The sequence below is a fragment of the Oncorhynchus masou genome, chromosome 29 (assembly GCF_036934945.1).
Source record: "Oncorhynchus masou masou isolate Uvic2021 chromosome 29, UVic_Omas_1.1, whole genome shotgun sequence".
NCBI classification, from domain to species: Eukaryota; Metazoa; Chordata; class Actinopteri; order Salmoniformes; family Salmonidae; genus Oncorhynchus; species Oncorhynchus masou.
Genome location: NC_088240.1, coordinates 89,304,433 through 89,317,779, shown reverse-complemented (window position 1 = coordinate 89,317,779; position 13,347 = coordinate 89,304,433). Strand labels below are relative to the sequence as shown.

At 50.4% G+C, this 13,347-nt stretch overlaps 1 protein-coding gene across 1 annotated transcript; it reads left to right on the top strand.

Annotated features, from left to right (window-relative positions):
- The first annotated feature begins 6,859 nt into the window (after positions 1–6,859).
- Positions 6,860–13,316, top strand: LOC135519828 (diacylglycerol O-acyltransferase 1-like). Its single transcript, XM_064945039.1, has 9 exons — positions 6,860–6,902; positions 8,025–8,099; positions 9,118–9,221; positions 10,820–10,858; positions 10,982–11,023; positions 11,129–11,173; positions 11,346–11,458; positions 11,629–11,694; positions 11,902–13,316. Exons 1-9 carry the CDS (start codon positions 6,860–6,862, stop codon positions 12,014–12,016), a joined length of 642 nt encoding a protein of 213 aa, XP_064801111.1. The 3' UTR covers positions 12,017–13,316.
- Positions 13,317–13,347: the final 31 nt, after the last annotated feature.

The window sequence follows — 13,347 nt, the reverse complement described above, 5'->3', positions numbered from 1 at the left end:
CGTGCTAAAGCCCGTAGCCTGGCCCGGTCCCTCTCATGTAAGTCCTCAGTCTCCACAGTCCTCTATGCCCCCGTGCGGTCCCGGTCTCATGTACGTCCTCAGTCTCCACAGTCCTCTATGCCCCATGCTAAAGCCCGTAGCCTGGCCCGGTCCCTCTCATGTAAGTACTCAGTCTCCACAGTCCTCTATGCCCCATGCTAAAGCCCGTAGCCTGGCCCGGTCCCTCTCATGTAAGTCCTCAGTCTCCACAGTCCTCTATGCCCCATGCTAAAGCCCGTAGCCTGGCCCGGTCCTCTCATGTAAGTCCTCAGTCTCCACAGTCCTCTATGCCCCGTGCTAAAGCCCGTAGCCTGGCCCGCTCCCTCTCATGTACGTCCTCAGTCTCCACAGTCCTCTATGAGCCATGCTAAAGCCCGTAGCCTGGCCCGGTCCCTCTCATGTAAGTCCTCAGTCTCCACAGTCCTCTATGCCCCGTGCTAAAGCCCGTAGCCTGGCCCGGTCCCTCTCATGTACGTCCTCAGTCTCCACAGTCCTCTATGCCCCATGCTAAAGCCCGTAGCCTGGCCCATGTAAGTCCTCAGTCTCCACAGTCCCTCTCATGTAAGTCCTCAGTCTCCACAGTCCTCTATGCCCCGTGCTAAAGCCCGTAAAGCCTGGCCCGCTCCCTCTCATGTACGTCCTCAGTCTCCACAGTCCTCTATGCCCCATGCTAAAGCCCGTAGCCTGGCCCGGTCCTCTCATGTAAGTCCTCAGTCTCCACAGTCCTCTATGCCCCGTGCTAAAGCCCGTAGCCTGGCCCGGTCCCTCTCATGTAAGTCCTCAGTCTCCACAGTCCTCTATGCCCCGTGCTAAAGCCCGTAGCCTGGCCCGGTCCCTCTCATGTACGTCCTCAGTCTCCACAGTCCTCTATGCCCCATGCTAAAGCCCGTAGCCTGGCCCGGTCCCTCTCATGTAAGTACTCAGTCTCCACAGTCCTCTATGCCCCATGCTAAAGCCCGTAGCCTGGCCCGGTCCCTCTCATGTAAGTCCTCAGTCTCCACAGTCCTCTATGCCCCATGCTAAAGCCCGTAGCCTGGCCCGCTCCCTCTCATGTAAGTCCTCAGTCTCCACAGTCCTCTATGCCCCGTGCTAAAGCCCGTAGCCTGGCCCGCTCCCTCTCATGTACGTCCTCAGTCTCCACAGTCCTCTATGAGCCATGCTAAAGCCCGTAGCCTGGCCCGGTCCCTCTCATGTAAGTCCTCAGTCTCCACAGTCCTCTATGCCCCGTGCTAAAGCCCGTAGCCTGGCCCGGTCCCTCTCATGTACGTCCTCAGTCTCCACAGTCCTCTATGCCCCATGCTAAAGCCCGTAGCCTGGCCCGCTCCCTCTCATGTAAGTCCTCAGTCTCCACAGTCCTCTATGCCCCGTGCTAAAGCCCGTAGCCTGGCCCGCTCCCTCTCATGTACGTCCTCAGTCTCCACAGTCCTCTATGCCCCATGCTAAAGCCCGTAGCCTGGCCCGGTCCCTCTCATGTAAGTCCTCAGTCTCCACAGTCCTCTATGCCCCGTGCTAAAGCCCGTAGCCTGGCCCGGTCCCTCTCATGTAAGTCCTCAGTCTCCACAGTCCTCTATGCCCCATGCTAAAGCCCGTAGCCTGGCCCGGTCCTCTCATGTAAGTCCTCAGTCTCCACAGTCCTCTATGCCCCGTGCTAAAGCCCGTAGCCTGGCCCGGTCCCTCTCATGTACGTCCTCAGTCTCCACAGTCCTCTATGCCCCATGCTAAAGCCCCGTAGCCTGGCCCGCTCCCTCTCATGTAAGTCCTCAGTCTCCACAGTCCTCTATGCCCCGTGCTAAAGCCCGTAGCCTGGCCCGGTCCTCTCATGTAAGTCCTCAGTCTCCACAGTCCTCTATGCCCCGTGCTAAAGCCCGTAGCCTGGCCCGGTCCCTCTCATGTACGTCCTCAGTCTCCACAGTCCTCTATGCCCCATGCTAAAGCCCGTAGCCTGGCCCGCTCCCTCTCATGTAAGTCCTCAGTCTCCACAGTCCTCTATGCCCCGTGCTAAAGCCCGTAGCCTGGCCCGGTCCCTCTCATGTACGTCCTCAGTCTCCACAGTCCTCTATGCCCCATGCTAAAGCCCGTAGCCTGGCCCGGTCCCTCTCATGTAAGTCCTCAGTCTCCACAGTCCTCTATGCCCCGTGCTAAAGCCCGTAGCCTGGCCCGGTCCCTCTCATGTAAGTACTCAGTCTCCACAGTCCTCTATGCCCCATGCTAAAGCCCGTAGCCTGGCCCGGTCCCTCTCATGTAAGTCCTCAGTCTCCACAGTCCTCTATGCCCCATGCTAAAGCCCGTAGCCTGGCCCGCTCCCTCTCATGTAAGTCCTCAGTCTCCACAGTCCTCTATGCCCCGTGCTAAAGCCCGTAGCCTGGCCCGCTCCCTCTCATGTACGTCCTCAGTCTCCACAGTCCTCTATGAGCCATGCTAAAGCCCGTAGCCTGGCCCGGTCCCTCTCATGTAAGTCCTCAGTCTCCACAGTCCTCTATGCCCCGTGCTAAAGCCCGTAGCCTGGCCCGGTCCCTCTCATGTACGTCCTCAGTCTCCACAGTCCTCTATGCCCCATGCTAAAGCCCGTAGCCTGGCCCGCTCCCTCTCATGTAAGTCCTCAGTCTCCACAGTCCTCTATGCCCGTGCTAAAGCCCGTAGCCTGGCCCGCCTCCCTCTCATGTACGTCCTCAGTCTCCACAGTCCTCTATGCCCCATGCTAAAGCCCGTAGCCTGGCCCGGTCCCTCTCATGTAAGTCCTCAGTCTCCACAGTCCTCTATGCCCCGTGCTAAAGCCCGTAGCCTGGCCCGCTCCCTCTCATGTAAGTCCTCAGTCTCCACAGTCCTCTATGCCCCGTGCTAAAGCCCGTAGCCTGGCCCGGTCCCTCTCATGTAAGTCCTCAGTCTCCACAGTCCTCTATGCCCCGTGCTAAAGCCCGTAGCCTGGCCCGGTCCCTCTCATGTACGTCCTCAGTCTCCACAGTCCTCTATGCCCCATGCTAAAGCCCGTAGCCTGGCCCGGTCCTCTCATGTAAGTCCTCAGTCTCCACAGTCCTCTATGCCCCATGCTAAAGCCCGTAGCCTGGCCCGGTCCCTCTCATGTAAGTCCTCAGTCTCCACAGTCCTCTATGCCCCATGCTAAAGCCCGTAGCCTGGCCCGCTCCTCTCATGTAAGTCCTCAGTCTCCACAGTCCTCTATGCCCCGTGCTAAAGCCCGTAGCCTGGCCCGCTCCCTCTCATGTACGTCCTCAGTCTCCACAGTCCTCTATGAGCCATGCTAAAGCCCGTAGCCTGGCCCGGTCCCTCTCATGTAAGTCCTCAGTCTCCACAGTCCTCTATGCCCCGTGCTAAAGCCCGTAGCCTGGCCCGCTCCCTCTCATGTACGTCCTCAGTCTCCACAGTCCTCTATGAGCCATGCTAAAGCCCGTAGCCTGGCCCGGTCCCTCTCATGTAAGTCCTCAGTCTCCACAGTCCTCTATGCCCCGTGCTAAAGCCCGTAGCCTGGCCCGGTCCCTCTCATGTAAGTCCTCAGTCTCCACAGTCCTCTATGCCCCGTGCTAAAGCCCGTAGCCTGGCCCGGTCCCTCTCATGTACGTCCTCAGTCTCCACAGTCCTCTATGCCCCGTGCTAAAGCCCGTAGCCTGGCCCGGTCCCTCTCATGTAAGTACTCAGTCTCCACAGTCCTCTATGAGCCATGCTAAAGCCCGTAGCCTGGCCCGGTCCCTCTCATGTAAGTCCTCAGTCTCCACAGTCCTCTATGCCCCGTGCTAAAGCCCGTAGCCTGGCCCGGTCCCTCTCATGTACGTCCTCAGTCTCCACAGTCCTCTATGCCCCATGCTAAAGCCCGTAGCCTGGCCCGCTCCCTCTCATGTAAGTCCTCAGTCTCCACAGTCCTCTATGCCCCGTGCTAAAGCCCGTAGCCTGGCCCGCTCCCTCTCATGTACGTCCTCAGTCTCCACAGTCCTCTATGCCCCATGCTAAAGCCCGTAGCCTGGCCCGGTCCCTCTCATGTAAGTCCTCAGTCTCCACAGTCCTCTATGCCCCGTGCTAAAGCCCGTAGCCTGGCCCGGTCCCTCTCATGTAAGTACTCAGTCTCCACAGTCCTCTATGCCCCATGCTAAAGCCCGTAGCCTGGCCCGGTCCCTCTCATGTAAGTCCTCAGTCTCCACAGTCCTCTATGCCCCATGCTAAAGCCCGTAGCCTGGCCCGCTCCCTCTCATGTAAGTCCTCAGTCTCCACAGTCCTCTATGCCCCGTGCTAAAGCCCGTAGCCTGGCCCGCTCCCTCTCATGTACGTCCTCAGTCTCCACAGTCCTCTATGAGCCATGCTAAAGCCCGTAGCCTGGCCCGGTCCCTCTCATGTAAGTCCTCAGTCTCCACAGTCCTCTATGCCCCGTGCTAAAGCCCGTAGCCTGGCCCGGTCCCTCTCATGTACGTCCTCAGTCTCCACAGTCCTCTATGCCCCATGCTAAAGCCCGTAGCCTGGCCCGCTCCCTCTCATGTAAGTCCTCAGTCTCCACAGTCCTCTATGCCCCGTGCTAAAGCCCGTAGCCTGGCCCGCTCCCTCTCATGTAAGTCCTCAGTCTCCACAGTCCTCTATGCCCCGTGCTAAAGCCCGTAGCCTGGCCCGGTCCCTCTCATGTACGTCCTCAGTCTCCACAGTCCTCTATGCCCCATGCTAAAGCCCGTAGCCTGGCCCGGTCCCTCTCATGTAAGTCCTCAGTCTCCACAGTCCTCTATGCCCCGTGCTAAAGCCCGTAGCCTGGCCCGCTCCCTCTCATGTAAGTCCTCAGTCTCCACAGTCCTCTATGCCCCGTGCTAAAGCCCGTAGCCTGGCCCGGTCCCTCTCATGTAAGTCCTCAGTCTCCACAGTCCTCTATGCCCCGTGCTAAAGCCCGTAGCCTGGCCCGGTCCCTCTCATGTACGTCCTCAGTCTCCACAGTCCTCTATGCCCCATGCTAAAGCCCGTAGCCTGGCCCGGTCCCTCTCATGTAAGTCCTCAGTCTCCACAGTCCTCTATGCCCCATGCTAAAGCCCGTAGCCTGGCCCGTCCGGTCCTCTCATGTAAGTCCTCAGTCTCCACAGTCCTCTATGCCCCATGCTAAAGCCCGTAGCCTGGCCCGCTCCCTCTCATGTAAGTCCTCAGTCTCCACAGTCCTCTATGCCCCGTGCTAAAGCCCGTAGCCTGGCCCGCTCCCCTCTCATGTACGTCCTCAGTCTCCACAGTCCTCTATGAGCCATGCTAAAGCCCGTAGCCTGGCCCGGTCCCTCTCATGTAAGTCCTCAGTCTCCACAGTCCTCTATGCCCCGTGCTAAAGCCCGTAGCCTGGCCCGCTCCCTCTCATGTACGTCCTCAGTCTCCACAGTCCTCTATGAGCCATGCTAAAGCCCGTAGCCTGGCCCGGTCCCTCTCATGTAAGTCCTCAGTCTCCACAGTCCTCTATGCCCCGTGCTAAAGCCCGTAGCCTGGCCCGGTCCCTCTCATGTAAGTCCTCAGTCTCCACAGTCCTCTATGCCCCTTGCTAAAGCCCGTAGCCTGGCCCGCTCCCTCTCATGTAAGTCCTCAGTCTCCACAGTCCTCTATGCCCCGTGCTAAAGCCCGTAGCCTGGCCCGCTCCCTCTCATGTACGTCCTCAGTCTCCACAGTCCTCTATGAGCCATGCTAAAGCCCGTAGCCTGGCCCGGTCCCTCTCATGTAAGTCCTCAGTCTCCACAGTCCTCTATGCCCCTTGCTAAAGCCCGTAGCCTGGCCCGGTCCCTCTCATGTAAGTCCTCAGTCTCCACAGTCCTCTATGCCCCGTGCTAAAGCCCGTAGCCTGGCCCGGTCCCTCTCATGTACGTCCTCAGTCTCCACAGTCCTCTATGCCCCGTGCTAAAGCCCGTAGCCTGGCCCGGTCCCTCTCATGTACGTCCTCAGTCTCCACAGTCCTCTATGCCCCATGCTAAAGCCCGTAGCCTGGCCCGGTCCCTCTCATGTAAGTCCTCAGTCTCCACAGTCCTCTATGCCCCATGCTAAAGCCCGTAGCCTGGCCCGGTCCCTCTCATGTAAGTCCTCAGTCTCCACAGTCCTCTATGCCCCTTGCTAAAGCCCGTAGCCTGGCCCGGTCCCTCTCATGTAAGTCCTCAGTCTCCACAGTCCTCTATGCCCCATGCTAAAGCCCGTAGCCTGGCCCGCTCCCTCTCATGTAAGTCCTCAGTCTCCACAGTCCTCTATGCCCCATGCTAAAGCCCGTAGCCTGGCCCGGTCCCTCTCATGTAAGTCCTCAGTCTCCACAGTCCTCTATGCCCCATGCTAAAGCCCGTAGCCTGGCCCGGTCCCTCTCATGTAAGTCCTCAGTCTCCACAGTCCTCTATGCCCCATGCTAAAGCCCGTAGCCTGGCCCGGTCCCTCTCATGTAAGTCCTCAGTCTCCACAGTCCTCTATGCCCCATGCTAAAGCCCGTAGCCTGGCCCGCTCCCTCTCATGTAAGTCCTCAGTCTCCACAGTCCTCTATGCCCCATGCTAAAGCCCATAGCCTGGCCCGGTCCCTCTCATGTAAGTCCTCAGTCTCCACAGTCCTCTATGCCCCATGCTAAAGCCCGTAGCCTGGCCCGGTCCCTCTCATGTAAGTCCTCAGTCTCCACTGTCCTCTATGCCCCATGCTAAAGCCCGTAGCCTGGCCCGGTCCCTCTCATGTAAGTCCTCAGTCTCCACAGTCCTCTATGCCCCATGCTAAAGCCCGTAGCCTGGCCCGCTCCCTCTCATGTAAGTCCTCAGTCTCCACAGTCCTCTATGCCCCATGCTAAAGCCCGTAGCCTGGCCCGCTCCCTCTCATGTAAGTCCTCAGTCTCCACAGTCCTCTATGCCCCATGCTAAAGCCCGTAGCCTGGCCCGCTCCCTCTCATGTAAGTCCTCAGTCTCCACTGTCCTCTATGCCCCCTACCAGCAACTGGCTAACAACAACACTGCTACTACTTTAATTATTTCTGATGTACTGCTTTTGCTTTTTATACTGCTCACACTTTCTGGGCTTCACTGCTTCGGATTTTACTGATACGTCTGTTCTTGAAGTTTGTGCGGTGTGAGGGAGATTTTTCAAATACTTTATATTTGATTGAGTCTGCCTCCACTGCCAGATGGGCGGAGTATGTACTTTTGGGACAATTCCTTTTTATCCATTGCGCCAGGCAATCAAGTATTTGAAAAATAACTAGTAACCCTCATCCTATAAGCCCTACTGTGACGACTCCCATAGTTGTGTTTTCTCCAGAGTTTGTGTCACCTGGGTTCTACATTAACCTTTGACTCCCAGAGTTGCTTTGTCTGAGGAGTTTGTGTCACCTGGGTTCTACATTGACCTTTGACTCCCAGAGTTGATTTGTCTAGAGAGTTTGTGTCACCTGGGTTCTACATTGACCTTTGACTCCCAGAGTTGCTTTGTCTAGAGAGTTTGTGTCACCTGGGTTCTATGTTGACCTTTGACTCCCAGAGTTGATTTGTCTAGAGAGTTTGTGTCACCTGGGTTCTACATTGACCTTTGACTCCCAGAGTTGCTTTGTCTAGAGAGTTTGTGTCACCTGGGTTCTACGTTGACCTTTGACTCCCAGTGTTGCTTTGTCTAGAGAGTTTGTCACCTGGGTTCTACATTAACCTTTGACTCCCAGAGTTGCTTTGTCTAGAGAGTTTGTGTCACCTGGGTTCTACACTGACCTTTGACTACTAATAAAGGGCTTAATGAGATTTCTGACTCGCCTCCTTGGCAACTGTGACCTAATTTTTCATAGGAGGCGATGCTGAGTGTTTGTATATGTACCCTTAATGGAAACCGTTTTCCTGTTGGTGAAAATGTACACATAAACATTAACACACACACATAATACTACAATCCACATCGCTCCTTAACTGCTGCACTGCCACCTGCTGGTTGACTGTACACAAGAAGCTGTTCTCTGAGTAGAGTGATTGTGACTGTGAGAATCATACATGTTTAATTGCTGACTTAACATGGCTAGTACTCTCCTCTACAGGTTCCTCTATACCGCGGTCTGGGGAAAGTGGGCAGGATTATCAGGTCTCCTATCCTGGAAATGTCACACTCAGAGGTCAGTAGAGATTGGACATTCCATCCCAGGTAGACCAAGACCTGGGCTCAAATACAATTTCAGGTATTTCAATAACGTTTCAAAACAAGTATTCAGATCACTTTTATTTGAAAAAACAAGAGATACTCAAATACACTCCCATGCATTTAACCCATGTTTTTGAAAATATAATCTGAAATAGTATTAGAAAATACTTTAAAATACAATTTGGTCGACTATTTGGTTTTTACAAATAACCATTAAAATATTTGTTTTAAGTACTTGTTTTCGACTGTGTTTGAAAATACTCAAATACACAGAACCTATTTAAATAACAAATTGTCAAATGCATGTATTTGAACCCAGGTCCTGCTGTAGCAGACCCCACTCTTATCACTGCTGCCTCAACCTATCCTGCTGTAGCAGACCCCACTCTTATCACTGCTGCCTCAACCTATCCTGCTATAGCAGACCCCACTCTTATCACTGCTGCCTCAACCTATCCTGCTATAGCAGACCCCACTCTTATCACTGCTGCCTCAACCTATCCTGCTATAGCAGACCCCACTCTTATCACTGCTGCCTCAACCTATCCTGCTGTAGCAGACCCCACTCTTATCACTGCTGCCTCAACCTATCCTGCTGTAGCAGACCCCACTCTTATCACTGCTGCCTCAACCTATCCTGCTGTAGCAGACCCCACTCTTATCACTGCTGCCTCAACCTATCCTGCTATAGCAGACCCCACTCTTATCACTGCTGCCTCAACCTATCCTGCTGTAGCAGACCCCACTCTTATCACTGCTGCCTCAACCTATCCTGCTATAGCAGACCCCACTCTTATCACTGCTGCCTCAGCCTATCCTGCTGTAGCCTGCTACTGGAGCTATATCAGACTATAATAATACTCTCTGTTTCTCTCCTCTTTTTCTCTTTCTCTCTCTCCCCTCTCTCTCTCCTCTCTCTTTCTCTCTCTCCTGTCTCTCTCTTTCTAATTTCTCACTCTCCTCTTTCTTTCTAATCTCTGTTGTGTTTTTAGATTTGTATTATTTTGTGTTTGCACCAACCCTCTGCTATGAATTAAACTTCCCCCGGTCTCCACGGATCCGAATGAGCTTCCTGCTAAGGAGGCTTTTTGAGATGGTGAGTTCTGTCCCCAATCACCCTTTCTGCATTGGTTTGTTAATACGCTGCTTTATACTCTGTGAACTAGATTGAACAGTTGATGTTATCACGGCTTTGTCCTACTGGTTATTTCCCAATGTTGTGCTATGGGTATAAAAGAAGATGTACAACTTCCTGTTTAGCCCCATGTGAAGGAGCACATTACAGAGATACAGAAACATCAGATCTATTCTCCTCAATACAATATGACACAGTCATCTACAGCAAACATCAGATCTATTCTCCTCAATACAATATGACACAGTCATCTATAGCAAACATCAGATCTATTCTCCTCAATACAATATGACACAGTCATCTACAACAAACATCAGATCTATTCTCCTCAATACAATATGACACAGTCATCTACAACAAACATCAGATCTATTCTCCTCAATACAATATGACACAGTCATCTACAGCAAACATCAGATCTATTCTCCTCAATACAATCTGACACAGTCATCTACAGCAAACATCAGATCTATTCTCCTCAATACAATATGACACAGTCATCTATAGCAAACATCAGATCTATTCTCCTCAATACAATATGACACAGTCATCTACAACAAACATCAGATCTATTCTCCTCAATACAATATGACACAGTCATCTACAACAAACATCAGATCTATTCTCCTCAATACAATATGACACAGTCATCTACAGCAAACATCTGATCTATTCTCCTCAATACAATATGACACAGTCATCTACAGCAAACATCTGATCTATTCTCCTCAATACAATATGACACAGTCATCTACAGCAAACATCTGATCTATTCTCCTCAATACAATATGACACAGTCATCTACAGCAAACATCTGATCTATTCTCCTCAATACGATCTGACACAGTCATCTATAGCAAACATCAGATCTATTCTCCTCAATACAATATGACACAGTCATCTACAACAAACATCAGATCTATTCTCCTCAATACAATATGACACAGTCATCTACAACAAACATCAGATCTATTCTCCTCAATACAATATGACACAGTCATCTACAGCAAACATCAGATCTATTCTCCTCAATACAATCTGACACAGTCATCTACAGCAAACATCAGATCTATTCTCCTCAATACAATATGACACAGTCATCTACAGCAAACATCTGATCTATTCTCCTCAATACAATCTGACACAGTCATCTACAGCAAACATCAGATCTATTCTCTTCAATACGATCTGACACAGTCATCTACAGCAAACATGGATAGAACAAATAGAAGTATCTTATTTAACAATGTCAAGTTCCATTGTGAATTTCTCTGAACCTCCATTAGAAGATTAGCTTGGTTATTGGTCGACTGTGGAGATGTGCACTCTGGTCCCAAGATTTATCCAAAGATAAAAGGCAGACAGCGTTTTTCCTGCACACGCACACGCACACACACACACACACACACACACACACACACACACACACACACACACACACACACACACACACACACACACACACACACACACACACACACACACACACACACACACACACGTATCTTAGCTTGATTTAGAGGAGAAATGCTAAGTAAACAAATCATCTGTCTTCCCAGCTGTTCTTCACCCAGTTATTGGTGGGATTAACACAGCAGGTATGTTTTCTCCTGACTTTGAATTATGTATAGTGACTACATGTATTTATTGAGAATAAGCACCTCATTTTATTTATGATTTGTGCTGTTTATTCACCTCATCGGTCTCTTATTTGCCTCCAGTGGATGATACCCATTATTCAGAGTTCTATGAAGCCATTGGAGGTAAAGTAGGATTACTGGTACATTTATGATTTACATTTAAAGCATTTTTGACTATTTTTCTCTATCAATACAATCTGTCTTTCTTCATTGATCCTGATTCTGTAGGATATGGACTTGCCTATGATGATGGAGCGTCTACTCAGACTAGCCGTGAGTACACAAGAGAACACCGGGGTAATGCGCTCATGGTAACATGGTTGATAGTAACCTTGGGCCTTGAGAGATATGACATAAACATTGTATTGGGCCGTTCCGTTGTTCTACTGTTGGTTTCTGTTGTCCTGGACACAGTATTATTCCCCTGTCGTCTCTCTCCCATCAGGTGCCCAATCATCTTCTCTGGTTGATATTCTTCTACTGGTTCTTCCACTCGTCCTTGAACTTTATTGCTGAGCTCCTGCAATTTGGAGACCGAGAGTTTTACAGAGACTGGTGGTAGGTGAAATGAACACGGTCTGTTTTCTTATGTTCCATTGTTTATTGCCAGTATGTTACTAAGAGGGAGAAGTCATCATTTGAGATGTACTCAGGTTAAATATCAATAGCATGTACCACTGTAAAATAAATCACTTCACATGACTAGGAGACCTTTCCCTTTCTTGCAGGAACTCTGAGACCATCACATACTTTTGGCAAAACTGGAATATTCCAGTACACAAATGGTGCCTTCGGTGAGTAGATGCAATGTATTCTATACATAGTATACTGTATGTTAACATTGAGATCCTATAAATGATTCAATGGTACGGAATCAGTGGAATGGAGGTTGATACTGAGCAGAAATGTATTGAGGATGTATTGGGGATTTGTGTGCTGGTAGCTGCCATGGGGTGTTTGATATGCTTCCTCCTGTGTTGCTCCCTCTCTCTCTCCCAAAGCCACTTCTACAAGCCCCTGCTGAAGAGTGGAGTCAGTAAGTGGCTCGGCCAATCAGCAGTGTTCCTGGCTTCAGCCTTCTTTCATGAGGTAAGATGCTCTGCTCCTACTGGGTGAAAGCAGACTGACTGCTGCGCTCATCTTTACTATTCCTTGTGAAGTGAAACAGTGTTAGCTTCATCAGGTGGTTTTTAACCAGGATGCTCTGCTGCTACTGCAGCTCATATCATCACAGTCTGACTCAAACATTCAATCGCCAAAACATCAACTTTTCAAAGAGAAAAGACAAGAAAAAAACATGTTTTCCATCAAGAATATAGAATTATGACAATTTAGAAGCTATTTTGAATGTTCTTGATTCTAAAGACATGAAATGTTCAGAGTACATTGAGGTTAGATACCACTTTCAATAAATGTAAAACTATTTAAATTGGCAAAACATGTAGTTACAAGGTTTTCATCAGACAATGACTATATACAGTATGTATACCATTTGTGAAGAAATCCTGCATTCTATCAGACTACAGTTTCATAATTGCTGAGATTGCTAGTCAGATTAGACTTTAAAGGCCACAGATATAGTTATTGCATGACAGTACAGTGACTATACTACACCGTGGCTATACTACACCGTGGCTATACTACACCGTGGCTATACTACACCGTGGCTATACTACACCGTGGCTATACTACACAGTGGCTATGCTATACTGCACAGTGGCTATACTGCACAGTGGCTATACTACACAGTGGCTATGCTATACTACACAGTGATTATACTACACAGTGGCTATACTACACAGTGGCTATACTACACAGTGGCTATGCTATATTACACAGTGGCTATACTATATTACACAGTGGCTATGCTATATTACACAGTGGCTATGCTATATTACACAGTGGCTATGCTATACTACACAGTGGCTATACTACACAGTGGCTATACTACACAGTGGCTATACTACACAGTGGCTATACTACACAGTGGCTATGCTATACTACACAGTGGCTATACTGCACAGTGATTATACTACACAGTGGCTATACTACACAGTGGCTATGCTATACTGCACAGTGGCTATACTGCACAGTGATTATACTACACAGTGGCTATACTACACAGTGGCTATACTACACAGTGGCTATGCTATATTACACAGTGGCTATGCTATACTACACAGTGACAATACTACACAGTGGCTATGCTATACTACACAGTGACAATACTACACAGTGGCTATGCTATACTACACAGTGGCTATACAACACAGTGGCTATACAACACAGTGGCTATACTACACAGTGGCTATACTACACAGTGGCTATACTGCACAGTGGCTATACTGCACAGTGGCTATACTACACAGTGGCTATACTACACAGTGGCTATACTACACAGTGGCTATACTGCACAGTGATTATACTACACAGTGGCTATACTGCAC

Bases quoted from the DNA above. Each gene is read 5' to 3' on its own strand.
- LOC135519828 (XM_064945039.1), top strand. From the start codon at position 6,860: ATGCCCCATGCTAAAGCCCGTAGCCTGGCCCGCTCCCTCTCAT. The intron at 11,174-11,345 runs GTGAGTACACAA...CTCTCCCATCAG, and splicing joins AGCGTCTACTCAGACTAGCC to GTGCCCAATCATCTTCTCTG. The intron at 11,695-11,901 runs GTGAGTAGATGC...TCTCTCCCAAAG, and splicing joins GTACACAAATGGTGCCTTCG to CCACTTCTACAAGCCCCTGC.